Source organism: Aquarana catesbeiana, linkage group LG13, assembly GCF_042186555.1.
Source record: "Aquarana catesbeiana isolate 2022-GZ linkage group LG13, ASM4218655v1, whole genome shotgun sequence".
NCBI classification, from domain to species: domain Eukaryota; kingdom Metazoa; phylum Chordata; class Amphibia; order Anura; family Ranidae; genus Aquarana; species Aquarana catesbeiana.
In genome coordinates this window covers 236,499,403-236,526,034 of record NC_133336.1, presented here as the reverse complement: position 1 = coordinate 236,526,034, position 26,632 = coordinate 236,499,403, and the positions used below count along the sequence as shown (strand labels likewise).

Sequence of the window (26,632 nt, the reverse complement as noted above, 5' to 3'; positions counted from 1 at the left end):
CAATTTTAAACCTGTTATCTCTTCTTCTAAACTCACCCATTGCTTATTGTTACCGTTATGAAACCAGTCTACTATTCTGGTAGCCATTATTGCTTTAAGGTATATTGCTATATCGGGGAGGGCAAGGCCCCCATATTCTTTGGGTTTATTTAAAACTCTTCTACTGATTCTAGGCGTCTTGCCAGCCCATATAAATTGCCCAATTACCCTACGGAGCCTATTCAAGATGTTTGAAGCTGGAAATATAGGGATTGTTTGTAAGATATATAATATTTTGGGGAGTATATCCATTTTTATAATATTTATCTTGCCCATCCAAGAAAATGTGCCTTTTTCATATTGCTGGAGAGTTTTCGTTATTTTATGCACTATTGGGACATAATTAAGATTCTCTAATTTCTTTAAATTATTGGGGATGAGTACACCAAGATATTTAATGGCACTTTCTTGCCATTTAAAGGAAAAGTCCTTTTTAAGCAGCTCTAACATGCTCTTTGGCATATTGATATTCATTATTTCTGATTTACTATAGTTCACTTTAAAATTACTTAACGTACCGAAACGATCAAATTCTGCTATCAGATTAGGTAGTGTTATCAGAGGATTTGTAATATACAGCAAGATATCGTCTGCATATACAGACATTTTATACTCTATTTCCCCCACCTTTATTCCTTGTATGTCTTTATTACCTCTAATCGCTCTTAATAAGTGCTCCATTACAAGTATATATAGGATTGGAGATAATGGGCATCCTTGCCTAGTTCCATTTGATATACATATTTCCACCGATAGGCCACCGTTCACCCGAATCTTAGCCATTGGATGTTGGTAAAGGGCCATGATTTTATCCAACATTACAGAACCCACTCCCCACTGCATCAGCGTCCCTTTAAGGAAGCTCCATCCCACCCTGTCAAACGCTTTTTCAGCATCTATTGCCACTAAACAGGATGGAATGGAGACCCTTTGGACATATTCCAACAGTGTAAGTGTTTTCATAGTGTTGTCTCTTGCCTCTCTACCCTTCACAAACCCCACCTGATCTAGGTGTATATACCTAGGTATCAAGGGGGTGAATCTATTAGCAATAATCTTGGAGTATATTCTGAGATCAATGTTCGTTAAAGAGATTGGTCTATAGTTACTGCACAAGGTATGATCTTTATCTGGTTTTGGTACTAGAGCGATAAAGGCTTGCATACCTTGTGCACCAAAAGGTACTGTTGTAGATACTGCATTAAAGGTCCGCTTCATTATTGGTGTAAGTTCTTCTTTAAATAATTTATAGAACCGTGGGGAGAAACCATCTGGACCTGGACTTTTCCCTAGGATTAAAGAATCAATTACCCTCTGTATTTCTTCTACGGAAAATTCTTCCTCTAACTGTGCTATTTCTTCTATAGTTAAAGTAGGGAGTGCTGTATCTTTTATGTATTGCTGTATATTTTGTTGATAGCATTCTAGATCTTTATTGGCATTATGCTTAGGTATATTATATAATTTCGTGTAGAATGTCTGAAACTCTTTCATAATACCTTTTGGGTCATATCTCATGTCCCCCGAATATGTCTTAATTTTGACAATGGGCAATATATTACTCCTATTTTTTAGGGCCCTTGCCAGTAATTTACCTGGTTTATTACCCTGTTGATAATATAGGGAGCGATTATTATCCCTGATTTGTAGTGTCCTCTCGTTCAACAGTGTTTGTAGCTCTGTTTTAAGCTCTGTTAATTCCATTAGAGTTTCCCTTGTTAAGTTAACTTTATGTTGTAATTCGACGATCGATATTTCCTTCATTAATTGGGTTATTCTACTGTTTTTAATTTTTTTTTAATCTGGCCCCATGTTTAATGAAGAGTCCTCTAATAACACATTTTAATGCCTCCCATTGGATCGGTAGAGATGTATTATCTCCGATATGGTCATTTGAAAAGTCCGTTATCGCCTTTCTTATCTCTTTTACACATGCTTCATTATACATCAAGTTATCATTGAGTCTCCAGGTTCCCTTATTATTCTCGCCCTTAAGTGTGTCTATTACCAAAAATACAGGCGCGTGGTCAGACCATATAGAAGTATCTATCTCGGCTGAGGCAGTAACCTCTACCCCCTTCTGGTTTATTAGGAAGAAGTCTAATCTGTGATATGATCCGTGGACTTTTGAGTGAAACGTAAAATCTTTCTCCATTGGGTGCATTTCCCTCCAGATGTCCACCAGCTGGCATTGTACCAACATTTCTTTAAACCTAATTTTATCATTACTGGTCTGTACCGTTGATGGTACTGTGGTATCCATATTTTTGTCCATAACAAAGTTGAAGTCACCACCCATTATTATTATTCCTTCCGCCTTTTCCATGGATTTCTTGATCATTTGAAGTCCTACTTTGAGCTGATTTTGGTTGGGTAAGTATATATTAACAAAAGTATATTTTTTACCATATATATTTAGTTTAAGGAGAATTAATCTCCCGTCTCTATTACACCACTCTTCGAGCAATTGATATGGAATTGTTTTATGGATTGCAATAGACACACCCTTTGATTTAGAGTATCTAAAAGAGTCATGAAACCATGTAGTATAATATCTATTCTGGAGATTGGGGATATGGTCCGCGCGGAAATGTGTCTCCTGGAAAAAGACAATACCCACCTTCGAGAGTATAGTACCTGAGCCCGCTTTACCGCTGAATTGAGACCTCTGATATTGTATGAGCATATTTTCATTGTCTTAAAGAAAATAAATAAAAAAAAAATAGGAAAAAAGGAAAAGGAAAAAGGGAGATGTAACCCACTTGCACACACAACACACACTACCCAACTCACAACCTATTGACTCTAAAACAGTCTGTCTTACAAATATGTAAGTTCCCTAATATGGGGAGTTCCGACCCTGACGACCAATTACTGCCGCCCAGTCCGTGTCCACACGCTGAATTTTAAAATTTATTCATTTACTATAATACTACTTATTTTAATTATTTAATATCTCAATATACCTAACAATACCAAGGATTATTTCCACTCTCTTATCTCTCCCATCCCTCCGCAGGCCCACTCCTGAGCACCAGAGAGGGCGCAAGAGAAGTCAAAGGGGGGGGGAGAAAAGAGAGAGAGAAGAAGAGAGAAAAAAAAAAAAAACCCCACCTACTGCCTCTTATTGCATTTATCTATATCTTATCTTATTCATAGCATAATATAAACCTAATCACCACTGGAGTACTGTGACGACAGCCCACCAATCCCACCCCTCCCCTGAAAACTTTTATTATAGCCTTTATAAATGAGTAAGAGGAGCATAAAAATCCTATTGTCCAAGACTAAAAAAAAAAAAAAAAAAAAAAAGAAAATTATTTTTTGAAATACTTTTAGCCACTATAAAAATAACAAATTAAACCCCGCAGAAAAACCCCCGTGCTCACAATCTTACCCAAGTTATGACATTTAGTGCGTGCTCTATTCCATAAGTATGAAGAGAAAGTGTTACATTCATACAAAAACTAAATATAAACTTAATTAAGACAATGCATTTTATGACTATTGTGTTTAAACCATTCTGCTTAATTTAATTATAATACCATTAAATAGGAAAAAAAAAAAAAATTAAAAATACCCATAGCCATTATGAAAATAACAGCTTAAACCCCGCTAAAAAACCCCCGTGCTCAGGGTTTTCCACCTAAGTTTGATATTTAGTGCATAATCTTTCCAAGTGCATGAAACGATAGTGCATCATTCATATAAGGACAAAAATAAACATACTAAGAGACACCACGTTTTATGAAATTGTGTTTAAACCCTTCTGCTTACTCTGTTTATGATACCATTAAGCGGGGAAAAAAAAAAAAAAAAAAAAAACCCAGACCCTCTAACTCTATATCCACACATTTAACAACATTTAATCTTTATAACAAAAAATTATCTTTAAACCAGTAGTGTTACATTTGACAATATAATGATCCTTATTCATTGCGTATTATAAATCCACATTCCTCTGGAAACACCATACATCCCATCCTCCCGCTAATGCCCCATAGTGCATAATATATGATATATAGTGCATTAAATATCAAATGTAAATATCCAGTGTTCTATAAATAATACTATATAATACTAATATGCAGCATTCCATAACATTATGTTTAACTCTACTTAAGAGTATCCATTTAAAAAATGTTAAAAAAAAAAAAAAAATTTGGAAAAGAAAATAAATAGGCAAAAGTGCATTACATGTTTATGTGTACGATATCTTAACCACTATCCATTCAAAAAGCTAATCTAGTGAAAAAAAAAAAAAACTCTGTTTATTTTACCATAATATTATCCTTATATCGATGTACCTAATCAGCTTATGATACTCAATAAATAAAGACCAAACAAAAAAAAAGGAGAACTCCCTCCCCCCCCAATCATAACTTCACCCATACACCATCAAGATTATTTAAATACTTTCATGTATGAGACAGGCCAGTCCGGTGTTTCTATTTCCATTAGATTGAGAGTTGAGAGAAACTGCGGAAGATCCTCCAAGTCCCTAAATATTACATTTAGACCCTCTTTCTGCACTTGAAGTTGGAATGGGAATTTCCATCTGTATTGTAGATTGTTCTTCCTTAACTGCTCCACTAGGGGTTTTAATGCCCTTCTACGATCTAATGTAAATTTTGACAAATCTTGGAAGAGTTGTATTGGGTCTCCCTCATACTGGATAGCGTCCTTTTGACGAGCAGCAGACATAATTCTATCTTTGATATGAGCGTAGTGTAGTTTACATATAACGTCCCGTGGTTTACTAGAGTCTTGTTTTCTCATTCCTGATATCCTATGCGCTCGGTCAATTATTAGTTCATTTGCTTCTATCCCTTGTGTTAACTCTTGAAAGATCTTTTGCAGTGTAGATATTAACTCATTAGCCCTCACTTCTTCCTTTAATCCTCTAATTCTAATATTAGATCTTCTGCTTCTATTTTCTTGCTCATCAAGACTATTTATTATTTGGTTAATTTGAGTTTCTTGTTTTTGCACACTATTCATTATTTTCTTGAGTACCTGTTCCGTTTGTGAAACTTTTGTGTCTAATCTAGTAGTCTTTTCTTGAGTGGCTTTAGCAGATTCCTTCAGCTCCTGAATCTCCGTTTTATATGAATTCTCCAATCTGTCCACATACTGGTCCATATCTTCCCTGGTAGGGAGGGATTGAATATATTTTCTCATATCCCAATTTTCTTTGTCCATTACTTTTGGATCACTTATTGATCCTGTTGTATCTATTAGTGAGCTATTTCTGGGATTTTTTTCTATCGAAAAGCCAGTGGCGTGCAAAACACACCTCAAAAACTTCCACCCGGTGCCAAAAAAAAGTGCCCACACATAGAGAGTGAAACACAAAAACGTGCAACGGGTGTACAGAGTCCTCCACTAGGGAAGGACCTTACCCTGATCCCCCGGGGCGTTAGGCTCCAGACAGGGACTGAGGTACTCAGACAAAGGGTCCAACTGGCCGAAACCAGGCGGACCCCCACAACTGGAAGGTCTGCCGAAGCAGACCGACCCAAGTACAGTGGGGCTCCCCCGAAGGGAGACCCCTCAAAGGAGAGGGCGAACCAAGCCAAAAGGCCTATGTCCACCCCCTCCCAAGACTTTCAGAGTAGGCCCGAGGACCCACACCCTACTCGCCACACAGTGACAAAACGTGTATACAAAGACAACCAAAAAAAGACAAAAAGGTGACAAACAGGGGTAAAGGAAAGAGTGGGGAAGATAGTGAGATGGGAGAGTGAAAGTGGCCATTGTGCTATACAATGGCCGGCCCTCCGGCCAGGCATAAAAATTTCCCCTGGTCCTGGCCAAAAGGCCCGGCCCAAGAGGCAGGTGCGAAAAGTGAGCTATTTCTGGGATGTTGTACTTGCATTTCTCCAGATGTTCTAGATGTAACCGATGCTACCTCAATATTAGAGATATCCTGTGATGTATGTAGGGTTTGTACTACTTGGGGAGATTGCAGTAGTAATTGTTGAAAAATCTCTTTTATATCCGATGTTTGTGTGGTTTGTGTCCCTGTGGGGTTTTTATTTATGTTCTCCGCCTTATCTTTCTTATTTTTCTGTAGCTGTGGTGTTTTATTTCCTTTCTTTGGCGCCATATTTTTAGAGGGGCGTTTTATCTCCACTTTTGTTTCTTCCTATTTCCAATTTCCTGGGGGGGTGTTTATATGTATGGAAAATAGTTAGCCCCTTTATTTCTGAATGAATGTAGAATGCAGAGAGCAATTTTATCCTATTGCCCCGTACACACGGTCGGACTTTGTTCGGACATTCCGACAACAAAATCCTAGGATTTTTTCCGACGGATGTTGGCTCAAACTTGTCTTGCATACACACGGTCACACAAAGTTGTCGGAAAATCTGATCGTTCTAAACGCGGTGACGTAAAACACGTACGTCGGGACTATAAACGGGGCAGTGGCCAATAGCTTTCATCTCTTTATTTATTCTGAGCATACGTGGCACTTTGTCTGTCAGATTTGTGTACACACGATCGGAATTTCCGACAACGGATTTTGTTGTCGGAAAATTTTATATCCTGCTCTCCAACTTTGTGTGTCGGAAAATCCGATGGAAAATGTGTGATGGAGCCCACACACGGTCGGAATTTCCGACAACAAGGTCCTATCACACATTTTCCGTCGGAAAATCCGACCGTGTGTACGGGGCATATTACTCTTATTATCCCTTTAGATAGAAAGCCATGGATTTTTATCACCTCAAGCATATACTAACCACTGCTGCCAGAACAAATCTCGAGTATTTATAACAGTAATCTTTCCAGAAAAAAAAGGTCAAACATTATTCTCGCCTTGATCTATACAGGGTATTTTTCTTAACCTTTCTTTAGCTCCTCTCTCCCACTCCTTTTCCCCTGCAAGGGGCTATTGTGTAACCTTACACCGTCCAGCTCTTAATATATGTCTTTATGGATTTAACAAGTCCTGGAACAAGCCTGGAGTATAGCAGGAATGCTTGTCTTACCAGTATCCTGAAGCGTCTCTCCTGTGTGGTAAGGATTTCCCTGTTGATATTTTAGACAGGAGAGAAGTGAAACTGAAACCTTTAGGGGAGACTCACACGGTCCTCCTGATCACTGCCGTTCTGAGACCCACGATCTTCACCACGGAGCGCGTCTAGGGTTGCCACCTGTCCGGGATTCACCCGGACAGTCCAGGTTTTGAATCATGTGTCCGGGTTTCAGGCAGTCTGAAACCCGGACACATTATACAGACCGGGCTGTGGCTCCCCAAGTAACCAAGATAGTCACACCCAAAGCTGCGGGTGGCTGTCTGGGGACAGGTTTGGCATCACTGGAGGGGCAGGGTGATGATGTCAGCAACAGTCATTTGGCCACACCCACTGTTCGCTACGGCACACTATGTGCACCACATTATTACACCCCTTGGGGCACCCAGAGGTCTCCCAGGCTGCTAGAGTGTTCGGGTTTGGCTTGAAGAAAAGGTGGCAACCCTAAGCGCGTCCCGCCAGCGGGCCGTCCTCGCCGAGCCCGCCGACTGTGTGTGCAGATCCGTCAAGGCTCCCAGCTGGCCCCAGCGCTGACACGTGGTGTCAATCCGATCCCCCGCTCGGCACTCCACAGGAATCTCCACAGGTATCACTGTTTTCCTTGGTCTTACGATCTCCCCTGAGCACTTGCTGGTTATAGACCCTGCCGTTCTTGCTTGTTTCACAAGTTTCAGGCTAAGCGATCCCCCGATGGTGCTTTGCTTCCAGGGCTGAATATAGGCATTTGAGCATTTAAAACAGCCGTTCAATCTTCTCCATACAACGGCATCTCTAGCAGCTGTTCTCTGTAGCTTGTCAGCGTGTCAGACACTCTGGTTCACTGAGCGGCCATCTTGGGCGTCATTAAACAATATTTTAAGGCTTAGTTTACACTTACATTTAGGGAGTGTTAAAAACTGTCAGTTGAGCCACGTTTTTACCGTCATCCTCTAAAGCTGCAAAGACAACTGTAGGGCGGTATACAAAATGCAATGCTTTACATCATGAGTCAGCAAAAATGGTCCCCTCAGTTGGGTTCAACAGTGAAAGGGGCTGTGTGGCAACTGTGTCCAAAGCACAAGGTTGTGGCACAGCGGTGCAGGGTCATAAAAGGTGGTGGGGGGTGATATACTATTCTATCCTAAAAATCTTTTTTCCCTTATTTTCTGTTATAAAAACATATCAAATAAAAATGCCAGAGAAGCACAAGCATCTCCAAAAAGATCCCTTTTACAAACTAGCGGGACATATTACACAGGGGCACAGCAGGGGACATTGCATGTGTGAGGTACAGCAGGGCACATTACATGAGGGCACAGCAGGGCACATTACATGGGGGCACAGCAGGGCACATTACATGGGGGCACAGCAGGGCACATTACATGTGAGGTACAACAGGGCACATTACATGTGAGGTACAGCAGGGCACATTACATGTGAGGTACAGTAGGGCAGATTACATGTGGGATACAGCATGGCACATTACATGGGGGCACAGCATGGCACATTACATGGGGGATACAGCAGGGCACATTACGTGGGGGATACAGCAGGGCACATTATGTGGGGGCACAGCAGGGCACATTACATGTGGGATACAGCAGGGCACATTACATGGGGGCACAGCAGGGCACATTACATGTGAGGTACAGCAGGGCAGATTACATGTGTGATACAGCAGGGCACATTACATGGGGGCACAGCATGGCACATTACATGTGGGATACAGCAGGGCACATTACATGGGGGATACAGCAGGGCACATTACGTGGGGGATACAGCAGGGAACATTACATGTGGGATACAGCAGGGCACATTACATGTGAGATACAGCAGGGCACATTACATGGGGGCACAGCAGGGCACATTACATGTGTGATACAGCAGGGCACATTACATGGGGGCACAGCATGGCACATTACATGTGGGATACAGCAGGGCACATTACATGGGGGATACAGCAGGGCACATTACGTGGGGGATACAGCAGGGCACATTACATGTGGGATACAGCAGGGCACATTACATGTGGGATACAGCAGGGCACATTACATGGGGGCACAGCAGGGCACATTACATGTGGGATACAGCAGGGCACATTACATGGGGGATACAGCAGGGCACATTACATGTGGGATAAAGCAGGGCACATTACATGTGGAGCACAGCAGGGCACATTACATGTGGGATACAGCAGGGCACATTACATGTGAGATACAGAAGGGCACATTACATGGGGGCACAGCAGGGCACATTACATGTGAGGTACAGTAGGGCACATTACATGGGGGCACAGCAGGACACATTACATATGGGATACAGCAGGGCACATTACATGGGGGCACAACATGGCACATTACATGTGGGATACAGCAGGGCACATTACGTGGGGGATAAAGCAGGGAACATTACATATGGGATACAGCAGGGCACATTACATGTGGGATACAGCAGGGCACATTACATGGGGGCACAGCAGGGCACATTACATGTGGGATACAGCAGGGCAGATTACATGTGGGATACAGCATAGCACATTACATGGGATACAGCAGGGCACATTACATGTGGGATACAGAAGGGCACATTACATGTGGGGCACAGCAGGGCACATTACATGGGGGCACAGCAGGGCACATTACATGTGGGATACAGCAGGGCACATTACATGTGGGATACAGCAGGGCACATTATGTGGGATACAGCAGGGCACATTACATGTGGGGCACAGTGTGTAGGCAAGTCCGTTTCAGTGGAACTCCGTCGGAAAGACCGTCGAAGTCTATTCTGACGGAAAGTCCAGTCGTGTGTACGCGGCATTAGCCTTGTTGGTGGTGGGCGGGGACAGCAGCTAACAGTTTTGATCATGTCACTAAGATGCAGGAGGAACTGAAGCGGCCACCGCACCCCCCCTCCCCCCTCAACACTGCACCCAGGGTGGGCGGGTGACCCCTCGGCTTCTCCCCTTGTACCGGCTCTGCCTGATGAGTTGGGGCTAACTTTGTCCGGGTATCAGGAAGACAAAAACCCGGGCACAAGTGTCAAAACCCGGACTGTCTGGGTCATTCCCGTACAGGTGGCAACCCTATGTTGGACTGCCTTTGGCATCCAAGATGGCCTGAATTCTCCTGGGAATTGACAAATATAAGTCTTGGTTGGTGTATAATGGAATCTGATACCACACTTCATGCAAAAATCCGGCTCACAATCCTGCGTAATGTCCATTAGTCTTTCAGCCAGTTTTCCATTTTCAAAGTGAAACATGTTGTCACTTTCACACCTGCAAATCATGTTGTATTTCCATATTTTTGTACAACCCCTGTAGATGTCCCCCTCCCGGTAGAAAGGTGGTAAGAAGAGAACTGTAGATGAAAGCCTTTGTAGAGGTATTGTGATGGAGACAAATGGCCGCTCCTGCTTTCTTGTACCTATTCAGGTGTCCCATGTGAGGGAATTTCACTTTCCATCACAATCACAAGTGAGCTTCACAGTCTGGAGTCTAAAAAGTTTATGTTTAGGTATGTTCATGACAACTTCTTCTTCCATGGTAACCGCTCCCTGGATGTTCAACATTATAAAGCCAGCACAGAGCCTCCTGGAGACACGTTAAGGTTTTCTTTCTAAGCATTATGTTGGCATTCCACCTACCCTGATTGCTGATGTGAGTTTTGGACCCTCAACTTAAGAATTAAAAGGCTTTGCAAAACAGTGGACCTTTTGGAATCCTTCACTGTTTCTGGTGTGCAACTTAACTCTTACCTCCAGAAGAGTTTTTAACACTGAAACGCGGACACAGTACTACCTAGTATTAACAAGGTTTTTGGCTATTGACGATTACGTGAGACTTTTCCACCTGCCCTAAGCAAATTTTGGACCCACAACTTAAGAACGAAAAGGCTTTCCAACACGGTGGACCTTTTCTGTAACCAGAAGATGACACAGAGAGGAATGAGACTCTTCTGTTCTTACTGTCTTTATACTTCTGTGCCGGCCGTCAAGAGGTGCCTAACTTGTGGAGCGTCTTTGTGCCGAAACCATCTCAGAGCGCACAGTGCATCTTCAGATCACACCTTGACCGACATCCATGCTTCGCCAACCATCAGAAGATGTCTACAACATGATTCTGATTTTTCCTGGTACTGCAGTAAGTGCAAAACTTGCTTATGTTCTAAATGTATATGGAACTTTAGTCATGTATTTCACGTGGTAGACCTCAGAGATGCCTATGAGTCCAAGAAGAAGAGATTGAATGAGGTTCATGTAGAGTTGACGACTAAAAGGGAAGAAATCCCCAATCAGATCCAGCAGCTGGAATGGGCAAGGGATCAGCTGACCCAGAAGATCGATGACGACATCGGATTCCTACTCAACGCCAATGACCCCTTAACTGTCTTACAGGAACACGATTCAGAGAGGAGTGATTTTTGTGACATGCAAGTGTACAGTGAGAGGAGGATTAGAGAAATACAAGAAAAATGCAGACAGCTAGAGAAGGAAAACGAGGAAATTTCGAAGGTTGTGTTTATTATTTTTTTCTATTTTGGTAATTATTTGGGTTTTGCCACTCCGGTAAAAGCAACATTGTGTATAAAGTAATTCCAATTAAAGGGGAATTCAATTTTTAACAAGGAAAATTAATATAACATTCTAGTGTAGAGAATGCCCTCAGAGATATTATTTTCTCCTTGTGTTATTGGCTCACTGATTTCCTCAGACCTCTACACCAGTGGTTTCCCAGGGGCCCTTTGCTTGCCTGTATCCAGCCCTTGGGGAACTATTACTCCCACTAACACCATCGATGGGACAATATTCCTCCAACTGGCACCAAAGACTATTCCTCCAACTAACACCAATGATGAGGCACTAATACTTCTACTGACACCAATGATGGGACAATATTCCTCCAACTGGCACCAATGATGGAGCACTATTCCTTCAACTGATACCAATTATGGGGCACTATTCCTCCCACTGATACCAATGATGGGACACGATTCCTCCCACTGATATCAATGATGGGGCACGATTCCTCCCACTGATATCAATGATGGGATACTATTCCTACCACTGACACCAATGATGGGACACTATTCCTCCCACTGATACCAATGATGGGGCATGATTCCTACCACTGACACCAATAATGGGACACCATTCCTACCATTGATACCAATGATGGGGCACTATTCCTCCCACTGATACCAATGATGGGACACTATTCCTCCCACTGATACCAATGATGGGGCACTATTCCTCCCACTGATACCAATGATGGGGACACTATTCCTCCCACTGATACCAATGATGGGATACTATTCCTCCCACTGATACCAATGATGGGGCACTATTCCTCCCACTAATGCTATCAATGATGCACAATTGCTCCCAATAAAACCAATGATGGCACATGGTTTACTCCCACTGGCCACAGTCTGCCCCCCCCCCCCACCAAACCCCGAAGGACAGTAAACTGTACACCAAGATACAAGTAACATTTTGGACACACCCTGCAATAGGAATTTCATTTTGATGAGATACTCCCCAAGGATTATCTACTTCTAAAAAGATTCAGACATGGCAGCTTTCCTCATTAGAACACTGAAAGTGCACCAGATGATTACAATGAACACAGACCCTCCCTATCTGAATCAGTCTGCAAAAAGGTCATGGAGGAACAAACCACTATTTCTTCAGAACAGAGAAGAGTAGGAATCTGCGACAAAGTTTGTAGAAATCCTTGCAATGTACAGAGATAATCCATGGGGGATTTTTTTTCTCAACAAAAGTGAAGTTACACTTTAAATAAAGCAGAGACAGATCTACCTTCATAGAGCTTATCACTTTCATTTTGTCATTGATCACTATGCTATGCTTTTTTCATTTATTCCTGGCTATTCTGAGACTCTTGGATGTCCCTATTCCCGATGCTTTTTTCTTGCAAGATATAGAGAGCCCCAATTATCCATCTGCAGTCCTCTGAAATCATATGGGTGGCTTATATGGTAATATTCATTCCATGAGACGGTCCTGTTCTAATGAATCAGTTTTCAGAAAGAGAATACTCACACCTTCCATCCACCCCAAAGGAATCAACTAAGAAGCAGCAATGACTGGCAACAGGCTGCAGTCCTGAAGAGAGGACCACTACAAGTTCTGTTCAGCCTGGCTAAAAGAAACAGAGGGAAATTTCTATAAAACCTAAAGCTGAACTCCATGAAAAACACAAATGTATGCAGCCCTGTTATTCATTATTATATCATGAACCACTTCAGCCATCATACCTGTACACCTATGGGCCAGAGCAATTGTTACATTTCAGCTATGAGCCTATTTATAACGCTATAACTTTTTAATTACTTAACATTATATATATATATAACATTTTCTGTATTTATTTTTTAGGACAAAAGGCTTTCTTTTGTTTATATTGTCTTGTAAAAAATATTTTAGCTTTCCAATAAATGGTTAAGGGGAGAATAGGAATGTGTTCATTAGAGCTGATTAGGGTAAGTGGAGTATTATTCCTTTTACTGCCAGGTCTGTATGTTGTAAGGACCTGACAACAGGTGGAGGGGGGAGGTTTACACACACTCCTGGGGGCTGCAGCGTGTATGTTTGACAAGTTTGACCGCTGTCTGTCGGATGGAAGGGATCCGGTGGCATGTCATGCTACACTGTACACAAAGGAAATTATAATTGGTGGTATTTAATCAACACTGGATTTTTTATTTTTTGCTATATAAATTAAAAAGTACCGAAAATTTTGGGGAAAAAAAACACGTTTCTCTCGGTTTCTGTTAGAAAATTTTGCAAACAAATAATCTTTCTGCATAAACTTAGGCCAAAATGTATTCTGCTACATTTGTTTGGAAAGAAATTAACCCAAATCAGTGTATATTATTTAGTCTGTGTAAAAGTTATAGTCTACAAACTATGATATATATATATATATACTCGAGTATAAGCCGAGTTTTTCAGCACATTTTTTTTTTTTGTACTGAAAATGCCCCCCTCGGCTTATACTCGGGTCAAGCACTTTTCTGCATCAGAGAATTACATTTTCCGAATCAACTTTGGGGCCCTGTATCTCGGGGCCACTTGGTGCTAGAAATCCCAAATTTGGTATGCAACCCCAGTGGAACTAGCACTACAATATATCCAAAGCTGGGGTTCCTAGCACCAAGTGGCCTCGAGATATGGGGCCCCAAAGTCGCTTCGGAAAATGTCATTCTCTGCTGCAGAAAAGTGCTTGACATTTTCCATACCGAATTTGGGGCCCCGTATCTCGAGGCCACTTAGTGCTAGGAACCCCAGCTTTGGATATATTGTAGTGCTAGTTCCACTGGATTTGCACACCAAATTTGGGGTTCAAAGGACTAAGTGGCCCCGAGATACCGGGCCCCAAATTCGGTCAACTGTGTCCATCTGCAGCAATGTCATTTCGAGAGCCATTGGGTCCAGAGACCCCAAATTTGACCCCATCTAGGAATCCTTAACTACCGAGTTTGAAGTTCGGGGGACCTATGTCTGCAAATGGGCACAGTGAGGCTGCAAATGGGCATTGTTGACCCTCTGTTCCACTTATAGTAGCTGTGCATTTCTCACCCTAGGCTTATACTCGAGTCAATAAGTTTTCCCAGTTTTTTGTGGTAAAATTAGGTGGGTCGGCTTATACTCAAGTATATACGGTGTATATATATATATATATATATATATATATATATACTGTATATCAAAAAATAGATCAATCCTGATGTACTGACTGCCTCATTTCTTGAGGCCTGCAAACGCCAGGACAGTACAAATACCCCCCAAATGACCCCTTTTTGGAAAGTAAACCAAGTCTGAGGTGTTTGGTAACAGGCATGGTGAGTTTTTTGAAGTTGTAATTTTTTGTCATCATTTTTTGGAAAATGAAGAAATTAAATACAATTTTTTTTTTTTTACAAAGTTGTCATTTTAACAAATCATGTCTCACACAGCAGCATAGGCATATGTATAATTACACCCCAAACACATTCTGCTATGCCTCCTGAGTATGGGAACACCACACTTTTTTTGCAGCCTAGATGGATAGAGCGGCCCAAAATCCAAGGAGCACCTTTTAAATTACCATTTAAATTACGCATCTAATTTCCTGACTAACTATCACATTTACGGAGGCCCTGGAGCACCAGGACAATAAAAACAAGCACAAAATGACCACATTTTGAAAAGCAAACACACCAAGGGTACGGTATTTTCATAATGAGTTTTTTTCGAAAATTTAATTTTTTGGCCACAAGTTTTTTAAAAACGTGGAATTAATCTAAAGTTTTGTGTTTTTTTTACAAAAAGTTGTCAATTTATTAGGATATTTTTCACACATAAGGTAGCTGTACTTATAATCAATGGTGACACCATATGTGTGAGAATTTTTCAATGTTCGGACTGATTGTATTTGCTGGATATTGTATCTTGTGTATCACACAAATCAACCAATTGTATGGAAAACCAATGTACTGTAATGGTTGCCTCTATATGAGTCTTCAGCAGTGCCGGGACAAGGTCATCTAGAGTCCAAGGCAACAGGGTCACTGATAAGGCAGCACATCCGGCCCTCCTCTACTGGGCCCAGGCCCCATCAGTTCAAAAGGGGGGCTCGGGCACCTGTTAAGCAGGAGGGCTAGCTGTACTGTCTTACTGCAGACACTAGTCCTCTTCTACCACCCCCTGCGGAGCTGCCAGCATCTCCTCTTTCTCCCTCTGGCTGCACTGCAGGGGATTGGTCCCAGCACATGTGCCCCCTCCATCTGCCTAGGGTCCTTTCCAACACAGTGCTACCGGCTTCCCTCCTCTCTTCTCCCGCCAGAAGGTGCTGCAGGCACACAGGGGGATGTTTCAGAATGGAGAGCGTGGGAAGGGGACGATAAATATGTCATTTACTTGCCCCTTCCTTTCCTGAATTAACAAAGTGAGCAATCGGTACCAATCACTCCTCTGTATATTCATCACTGAAGCATAGTAAACTGTGTTTACTATGCTTCAGTTTGTGAATGAGCAGAAAGCCTCAGTGCGCTTCCTGTTGATTCATCTGTGCAGCTGAGGCTGCAGAGAAAGGGACTGTTAAATCTATGTCCTCTCAAGTAGGCCCTTTCAAGCAGTCTGATTTTTAACCGAAACCCTTCAAGGCAAACATACCAAACTGTGCCCCCCAAGATGTATGAGCATTATGTATCAGCAAAAATCCCCCCAAAAAGAACAAAATCAAGCACAACTCCCCCCCCCCCAAAAAAAAAAACACTCCTTTCTAGCACAAATCCTCTACCCCTTAAATTTCCCCTCCGAGCACAAATCCTCTTCCCCCCCACTCCACATTCCCCCTCCCAGCACAAATTCCCCCCCCCCAAATTTTCCATCCCAGTACAAATACCCCCCAATCATCCTTTGACAGATCTCGGATACCCCGGCTGGGAACCTCCGCCAGACCTGTGTCTCCTGTTCTCCAAACGCACCCGCAGCCGGCAGACTCGCCATAACCAGCCCTTAAACCCCCAATCACAAGGCAAACCACACAGATGTTGAGGGTTAAACATGCAAAGCATAAAACTGTTTATTAGGTACAAAATATACACTTTTAATCACAGTTAGGGACACTCCCCTTAGCCTTGTCATAGAGGGGGTAGGGGACAAGGAAGAACCAATGGAAACTCGACACTAATATTCAAACAACTACAGTTGAAGCACACCAAGGGGTTATGATAAGCAGTCAGCCCATCCTTACACATCCCCCCGCTGGGATGTGTCTCCACACCTTTTGTCTACGTGCCATGACCTAACATAATTAAACACGGCAACAAGAGGGTGGGGGGAGAAGGGATGCAGCTTACATAGAGAGTAGTAAGAAGAGCCGGCAAAACTGTAATCCTTGAAGTGTCGTTTATTGGTACATTAGAGTGACAAAAAAACAATAAAGCTGACGCGTTTCGGCAATAGCCTTAGGCTGCGCCTAAGGCTATTGCCGAAATGCGTCAGCTTTATTGTTTTATTGTCACTCTGATGTACTAATAAACGACACTTCAAAGATTACAGTTTTGCCAGCTCTTCTTACTACTGTTGCATTGGAGTGTGCTGGGACACATCGAACCTCGGCACCTGTGAGTGGACCTGGTGTATGGATTGAGTTGTCTCTCGTTCTCTGCTGGGCCATAGTCTTTGGGTGGGAGGCCAGCCCACAGCCCCCTCCAAAACACACAGTGACCTCTACTTTATCACCTCTTCTAGCACAAACCCCCAAATCCTCCCTCCTAGCATAAATCCTCTACCCCCATCCCCCCTCCCAACACAAATCCCCCCCCCCCCCAAATCACCATTCCTAACATACACCCCTAATTTCCTCTTCTAGAACAGTTGTTATCCCCTGCCACCCTCCAAATCCCCCCCACCCCACCTCACCTCACATGATACCACAGTGCCCAGGGCAGTTTCCCATTCTGCCCACCCCTTTTCCCAGCCCTGGTGGTCAGGAACTATACAGTAGCTTAGTGTAGCGTCACCTATAGTAGTCTCTGTTTCTATAAGCCAAGCAAGCCTAGCCTACTGGCACATGGCTTCCCCGGGAATGCCATGTTCACAATGCCTCCTCACCTACTGTAAAATGCTTTCTAAAGAGCCATCTAAACATGGATGGCCCTTCAGGGAACATAGCACACGTGAACAAGTCCTTATGGTAACACTGTGCCTGCTGCAGCGGTGATCAGGGACATTGTAACTGGTGTGGTGGCGATCGGATACTGTAACTGGTGTGGTGGTGATCAGACACTGTAACTGGTGTGGTGGTGATCAGATACTGTAACTGGTGTGGAGGTGATCAGATACTGTAACTGGTGTGGTGGTGATCAGATACTGTAACTGGTGTGATGGTGATCAGATACTGTAACTGGTGTGATGGTGATCAGATACTGTAACTGGTGTGGTTGTGATCAGATACTGTAACTGGTGTGATGGTGATCAGATACTGTAACTGGTGTGGTTGTGATCAGATACTGTAACTGGTGTGGTGGTGATCAGACACTGTAACTGGTGTGGTGGTGATCGGATACTGTAACTGGTGTGGTGGTGATCAGATACTGTAACTGGTGTGGAGGTGATCAGACACTGTAACTGGTGTGGTGGTGATAAGACACTGTAACTTGTGTGGTGGTGATCGGACACTGTAACTGGTGTGGTGGTGATAAGACACTGTAACTGGTGTGGTGGTGATCGGATACTGTAACTGGTGTGGTGGTGATCAGATACTGTAACTGGTGTGATGGTGATCAGATACTGTAACTGGTGTGGTTGTGATCGGACACTGTAACTGGTGTGGTAGTAATAAGATACTGTAACTGGTGTGGTGGTGATCAGATACTGTAACTGGTGTGGAGGTGATCAGACACTGTAACTGGTGTGGTGGTGATAAGACACTGTAACTTGTGTGGTGGTGATCGGACACTGTAACTGGTGTGGTGGTGATAAGACACTGTAACTGGTGTGGTGGTGATCGGACACTGTAACTGGTGTGGTAGTAATAAGATACTGTAACTGGTGTGGTGGTGATCAGATACTGTAACTGGTGTGATGGTGATCAGATACTGTAACTGGTGTGGTGGTGATCGGACACTGTAACTGGTGTGGAGGTGATCAGATACTGTAACTGGAGTGGTGGTGATCAGATACTGTAACTGATGTGAAAAAAAGATCTTCAACACAATGGAAGATTCTTAATAAGAATTAAATAATTAGGGGGGGCATGGCCGGATGTGATCACGGCGGGACGTGTTTCCTTAGAGCTCCGGCTATCCTCCGGTAAATCATTCTGTTTACGGCCGATCGAACGGCTCCCACAGCTCTGTGACCCATTGCTGGCGGAGGTAGCTGGGCACAGTAAAATGCCATCCTCGGCATCCAAAAAGCAGCAGGCACAGCGTTCTCAGCCTCCGCTGGAACAGAGGAATCTCCGCTCCCAGGGAAGCATGGCGGTAAGCTCCGCCCACTCCTGCTCCACTCCTGTCTCCTCAACTCAGCGCGCCAACCATTCGGCGGTAAAGATGGCACAGCAGAACAGTTCTGCTTCACGGAGGCTGGAGGATCCCTCTCTCCCTTCTCAGGAGATAGAGGTGGACACCGCAGCCATAACAGGCCCCATCCTGGAAGCTATAGCGGCATTTAAATCCGAACTTATGGGACGCATAGACCCGCTGGCCTCTGAATGTAACCTTATCCGCCATGATCTTAATAAGATCAGGGGCAGACTGACCACAGCAGAGGATCGTATATCGGAAGTGGAAGATGCTTCACATACCCAAGGATCACAGCTTGAGGAACTTAAAGTTATGGTGAGATCATTGCAGCATAGAGCAGATGACGTGGAAGACCGCCAGAGAAGAAATAATGTGCGGGTGTGGGGCTGCCTGAAGGGGCTGAAGGGACTGCTGCCACAACTTTTGCGGAGCAATTCTTCAAATCCCTGTTGGCATTGGGGGATCTTCCTCCCACATATGTTGCTGAAAGAGTGCATAGGGTTCCCACCGGCTCTAGACCCCCAGGCGCCCCACCACGACCTTTCCTGGTTAGATTCCTTAATTACAGGGATCGTGATATGTTGTTGGCGGAAGCGCGGAAACATAAGGAGCTTAAATTTGAGAATGCTCGTATCATGCTGTTTCCCGACTTCTCGGCTGAGACACAAAGAAGGCGTCGCTCTTTCACGGATGTGAAGAAAAGGCTAAGAGACAGGGAATTGAAGTACAGTATGCTTTACCCTAGCCGTCTTCGTGTGCAATTTAAGGGTAATGTGAAGTTCTTTGACAACCCGCAAGATGCCTGCAACTGGTTGGCTCAAAATCCATAAACCACCATCCTCTTATAGAGCAGGAAATGCATACGACCTGTTCTTTTGATTTTTGCATCTTTTGTTTTATCCTCTTTTTTTAAATTTTTGCTGAATTTTTTCTCAGCTGCCTGGGGGTGGGGGGTTTATACAATCTCTGATTGATGACCCATATTTATCCACCCTTCCTGTGTGTGCGGTGAACTGAGCCATTGCATGTACACACCCTACTGTCTCCCCACGTGCAATTTCAGTTATCCGTCTGTAAACTATGCATATGGTAAGGGGGACATTTAACATAGAATGCACAATACGGCTTAGTAATCTGTTAATTTTGGTTGTATTTGTCTTTTTTCCGGTATTAAAGTTCCCGAACTGCCCCTTTGGCTATGTGGCCGATCGGCTGTACTTTCCCGCTCTTGCACTAAGCATGGAGTTCTAAATAGGAAACACCAGAAAAGAATTGTTTGTTTTTCTTTTTTCATCATCCATTGCCGAACTGTCGACACGTCAGGTTGAACTCTTCAAGGTTTTTTGTTCCAAGGCTAAAGCTGCATGCCTGACCAGTTTTGTTGCTTGTTTTTTTCCAGTTTCTGGTATAAATGCAGGGGAGGGAGGGATTGACCAAGACCATAGGATTATGGTCACTGGACCGAAACGCGTAGGGCGGCTTTTATAGACCCTATACACTGCTTTTTATTCGTGATCACTTTTTATATGTATTGTGGTTTTTTAGTAATAAAATACCCTGAGTTACACTATGTGGAAGCACTCTTTTTTCTTTCCACATATCCTGGGGAACTGAGAAACCACTCTGTTTTGCTCTGCTTCTGTGGATAAAGAGGGGACGTCCCGGCCCTGCAGAGGCTCTACCCTTGCCTCCAACACTTCACAACTTTGCCCTGGGCGGCATCAAGCTCTATTGATTCTATGCTCATGGCAGTAGAATCCAACCTTTCTGGTAAGCGTATTCCATCTATTCGCTAAAGTTGATGACATCCAAGCTGACAGTTGGGAAGCAGACAGAATTGACACACTGATTATTCACTTTCACTGTGGACTATCGTCCTTTTGGACTATATGTTACTTTGGGACATTATGTTTACATGCACCTAGAATTTTTATTTATAGCGTATGTGTGTTTTAGCGCTACAATTTATTTAATAGTTTCATGGAATGTGAGGGGACTAAATAATAAATTTAAGAGGGCGAAAGTATTTCAAAATTTGAAGCAGGTAAAGCCTCATATCGTCCTCCTTCAAGAAACACACCTGGAGGGTAGCAAAATTCCATCTTTACGTAAACCTTGGATTCAGAGGGCATTCCACTCCACCTATTCTGCATATGCCAGGGGAGTTTCCATTCTAATTAGCAAAGCAATTGCGTGTACGGTACCTCAGGTGCTTACAGACCAGGGAGGACGATATGTGGCAATTGTATTGGATGTCTTTTGTTAGACAATTTTGTTGGTAAGCATATATTTACCTCTTCCTTTTCAGGTACAATTGTTATATGACTTATTGGTGACACTGGCGCCTTACCTGCCTCTCCCTGTGCTTTTTATGGGTGATTACAATTCCATACTAGAACCTGGGTTGGATTCCACTAATGTATCTAGGCCTGCCTCGGTTGAACTATCCACTTGGGCAACTGTGGTGGGTATGACCGTTAATAATGGTGGCCACACAAAATATTGACACTTTGGGTCCAAGTTGGACATTTTTACTTAGGGGTGTACTCACTTTTGTTGCCAGCGGTTTAGACACTAATGGCTGTGTGTTGAGTTATTTTGAGGGGACAGCAAATTTACACTGTTATACAAGCTGTACACTCACTACTTTACATTGTAGACAAGTGTCATTTCTTCAGTATTGTCACATGAAAAGATATAATAATTTTTTTTCAGGAATGTGAGGGATGTACTCACTTTTGTGAGATACTGTGTGTATATATAATTTATTTTTGGTAAAGGTGAAACCATACAATTTTTTTTTATGCAGTTTTATATCCAGGCATCTAATAAAGCTCTGGTCTCTTTCTTCGTGTATTCGGCTTTCAGTTGTCCTGTAAGAAGCCCCCTTTGTGTACAGAGCTCAAGGAGCCATCACGGCAGTTTCACTCGGCAACGGGAGCTGCAAAGCAAGCTGCATGTACTGTTTGATCTGTCAGACATTTCTAATCTGTAATCGTTAATTCTCTCCATACGGTACCTGAAACCAAGAAAAGTGTCCGGCGGAAGAAGAAGAAGGATCGGAAATGTCCGGGGACGGGGGAGGAGCCACCCAGCGATGAGCCAGAATAAAAGCGGGAGATGGATCACTACCTGCATCTGCGGAGGTGAGCGATGCCCCATCAGTGGCGTCTCCAGCTTTCATATTTAGGGGGGGCACATGGGGGGACAGGGACAAAAGTAGGGGGGGCAACTATAAAATGCATATATATAGATATAGATATAGATATAGATATAGATATAGAGATATAGATATAGATATAGATATCTATAGATATATAAATATATACTGGAGCCCTTTACTACGATCCCACAACGGCCCTTTCAGCTCCCTTCCTACTGTATTGGGGTCCCCCAGGGTGGCAGAAAACAAGAGATATATGTCACCAGCATACCAAGAAAATATAAGGATCCAAAGCAGTGGGAGAACTATCGGGGTTGCAAAGGTTGTCTTGTCACCGGGCCCTGGTGTTCTGCCACTGTGGGGTTCCCCAGCCTCTTCTTGCTGTCCTGCCCCTGCTATTGACTGCTCTGGTCTGGCATCTCTTGGAATTTACAGGCTGGTTCTCCTGTCCTAAGGATGGGAGAAATCAGTCTGTTTTTTCAGTAACTGAGAGTCCTGGTGGAGTCCTTCCTGCAACTCGCTCTTCTCCCTGCCAATGAGGATTCAGGGGAAGGAGCAGATCGGGCGGCCGTGGTGGTGTGAGCGCTCGCATTATGCAGTGTCAGCGAGCAAAGGGAGCGGGGAGGAATCACCCGCAGGAGCTGACTGGGGACGCTCTCCCTCTTAGACATTAATTTTTTGTAAAAAAAAAAATAATATTTTTTTTTTATTGGGGGGGGGGGGGGGGGGGGGGGGCACATGGTGGGGCACAGCATAATTTTGGGGGGTCAGGGCCCCCTCTGGCCCCCCTAGGAAAACCATGGTGCCCCATTGCTGGGAATTCAGGGAAATTTTCATCTATCCCTTTTTTTGTCTGTGCTGACAGTACTCTTCATTAAAATGTAAAATAAATTCTTGAGATGGGAGCACTGAAAGCCCAAGCAGTGTTATCAGCCCTGCCCTTTTCCCCCCTCTGTGGACTACAGAACACGTCCTTCTTATATTAAGGAAATAAGAAGAGGGGGTGGAGTTCTGTAGCCCATCAGAAGAGAACTAGACTGGGATGAGAACACTATTTTGGATTTCAGTTCAGCGGAGGCTGAGTTGTCAGCTCACTACAGGAAGTTAGGAACTTGCTGGATTTCAGGCAGATCAACAGATATTTTTCTGTACTTTTAGCGTTTTTTAAAGAGACAAAAGATGGGGAAATGTGTTTGTACTTCAGTGAGGTACTTATTTATTTCTTTTTCTTTTTGCCCAGACATACCCTTTAAAGTGTTACTAAACCCACAACAGTAAAATCAGTAGATTTTTAGCAGTAAAGCATGCTTGTTATTCTTACTGTTGAACCTAAGGGTTTAATCCTCCACAAGGCTGTTTGATCCTGTCTTCTCTGATCCTCCCCTTCATCCGCTGTCCCCAATCCATCTGCTGCTAGTACAGAGCCTTGGGGGCACTCTGCACATGCTCAGTTTGGTGTGTATTGCTAGAGAGTTTGTTTTTTTCTTGGGAGGGGTGCATGTGATCAGCACAGGGCCAATCAGCACTCTCCAGACAGAGGGTCAGGGGTCCTGCAGCCTCATAGGACAGTTGGGGGAGAATTAAAACTCCTACAAGCTTTAACCAGACACTGATAGAAGTCACAAGACTGCTATATACTGCTGATGAGAAAAAGTATTTATCAGTTTATATTTACTAAAATAATTGCATTTCCATGTCCTGTGTACTGTGGGAGATCAGATATAGTGAATGCAGAGTCCTGGGTTTAGTAACACTTTAAGAGATCCTTAGACAGCACTGAATCCTAATCTGCTTAGTTGTCCCAGGTCAGGTAATCTGAAAGCATTGATGGGTAATAGGAAAGGCAGCCAGGCACCTGACATTTTCAGAAGGTCTGCAGCCTTCCCATTTTTCTCAACATAGGTATCCTTTATCTATATACTGATACTATACTGTATGTAGTTATTCTCTTTTTCCTTTCCTCCACAGCGCTGGCTGGATTCCTGATGGCAGCGGGAAGTGGGTGAAGGATGAAAACGTGGAATTTGACTCCGACGAAGAAGAGCCGCCACCAATGCCGCCTCCATGACACCGCCATATTGTCAGGTCATGTGATTTTATATCTGTTATACAGATGGGAGTTCCAGGCACAGTTGGCTCTCTATATTATAGAGGGAGTTTTTCTTATCTGGTAATGCGAAGATGTCTTCAATGTAAATAACCAACCAGGGACTAACACCTGTCTCAAGTTCCCTTTTATATTGATGGTAAAAAAAAATTGGCAGTTTGTGACCAATACTAATAAGGTCCACAATTAGTGAGACCAATAATAAACTTTTCTTATCAATGTCTTGGCTTGACCAGCAGTTCTCCACTCCTCCTACTAGGGGGCGCCTTGTAATCAGGAATTTGGTGCAGTTAAAGTGATTGCAAAGCTTCGAATTTTTTTTTTTTTAATAACAAACATGTCATACTTGCCTCGATTGTGCAGTTCGTTTTAGAGTGGACCCGATCCTCCTCTTCTGGGATTCATTAAGGTGAAAAAACGAGGGTTTACAACCCCTTTAAAACCACTTCAGCCCCGCACCATTTACTGAGAGCAAGTAAATGACTCCATGAGTGGTAAAAATATATAAGTGCAAAACATAAAAACTCAAATAAAAAGAAGAAACAAAAAATGTGTACATGTGAAATACAATGATATTAATAGCGTGAAAATCTGAAAATCAAACAAACTCAGTCCATGGGTTCAAATATAAAAAGTTCATCAGTGAAAAAAAGCTTCCATCCACTATACAGCTCAGCAGCAACTAATCCCCCTATGAGTGGATTGGCAAGGGAGAGAGATGTGCAGGATGGTGCAAATCCACTGGCGGTGACTCCAATAAGTGAGAAAGTGATAAAGGTGGACTCTTACCCTCCGTGTTGGACCCCCTCCTTGGCAGGGTCTATCAGGCATGCAGATTTTTGCCCTCTGCAGGGACCATGTAATGAGAAGATCTCCCCAGCAGCTGTTAGGAATGTTGTCTCCGATCCGGGCTGGTCCAAGTGAAACGCCTGGAGAGGGGGGAAGGAAAGCTCTCTTGCTCCCAGTGTGGCAAAGGAAAAAACAAAAGAGCGGAGCTCCAATAGTGTAAAAAGTTTCGGAATTTATTAAATAAAAGTACAGACCGCAACGGAGAGTGCACGCTCCGTGAGGTGAAAATACAATTAAAAACAAGCTGGCATATAAAAATCGTAATAACCCGTGCATAATATGGGGCAATCGTGACGGCTTACAACGTAGCCACGCCCTACATGTTTCGTCATTAGTAGACGTCTTCAAAGGGGCCCTTTGGGGTGGGTGCTTGGGTGTGCTGAAGGCCCCCCAAAAATTTTTCTAGCACCTGCTGTGAATCTTGTCTGCTACTTGGCTGGGGACTCTTTAAAGAGGAGGGATACAGCCGCATAAGCCGCTGATGTTTAGTTAGGCCCGGCTGAGAGGGGGGCGGATTGATTCAGAATGCTGTGCAGAGGTGCTACCTTTTAAAAGCCTCTGTGTCACATGGTGCCTCTGCATCTGGCGCGAGAAAGATGAAAGAAGAGGGGTGGAGCAGAGAGAGAGTCCAGAAGCAATGAAGGTATGATGACTGCTGAGCTGCTGGCTGTTTTCTAGATAGGCCGCTGGGGAGGGAGCAGAGCTGCTGTAGGCAGAGAGCTGAGTGAGTCTGCAGTGATCCTTATCTGACAGGAGAAGGGGGAAGAAGGGGGGTTTTCTGTTATGCAGGCAGGCTGTGGTCTGAGGAGGAATTAGGACGGTTGATGGCTGTTCTTTTTATAAGGGAGCTGCTGCTGATTGCTGAGCCTGGGGAGGGGGAGGGAGACTCCACTCTGTAGTCCTGTTATTTGATTTATGTCAGCAGCAGGCAGTCTGATCTGCTGCAAGAGGAATCCTGTCCTGTGATCTTGGCACTCTGATTTGCCTTGGGCACTGGCACTGCAATCATTAGACTACCCCTCCCCCAGATCAGGAGTGCCTGATTTACAATACCCAAACAGAGCCAGTGCTCCATCCCACTGTCCCCCTGTCCATCCCTCTGTCCCCCTGTCCATCCCTCTGTCCCCCTTGTCCGTCCCTCTGTCCCCCTTGTCCGTCCCTCTGTCCCCCTTGTCCGTCCCTCTGTCCCCCTTGTCCGTCCCACTGTCCCCCTGTCCGTCCCTCTGTCCCCCTGTCCATCCCCTTGTCTGTCCCCCTGTCTGTCCCCTTGTCCATCCCTCTGTCCCTTTGTTCATCCCTCTGTCCCCTTGTTCGTCCCTCTGTCCCCTTGTCCGTCCCACTGTCCCCCTGTCCGTCCCACTGTCCCCCTGTCCGTCCCACTGTCCCCCTGTCCGTCCCACTGTCCCCCTGTCCA

General features: G+C 43.8%; 1 protein-coding gene across 1 annotated transcript in view; it reads left to right on the top strand.

Moving 5' to 3' along the window:
* SCNM1 (sodium channel modifier 1) overlaps window positions 1–24,546 on the top strand; it is a 62,707-nt gene extending 38,161 nt beyond the window's left edge. Inside the window, exons 7-8 of the mRNA XM_073609571.1 lie at window positions 22,118–22,245; window positions 24,231–24,546. Of these exons, the coding sequence (XP_073465672.1) occupies window positions 22,118–22,210 (93 nt within the window). The 3' untranslated portion in view covers window positions 22,211–22,245; window positions 24,231–24,546. The remainder of the gene's footprint in view (window positions 1–22,117; window positions 22,246–24,230) is intronic.
* Window positions 24,547–26,632: the final 2,086 nt, after the last annotated feature.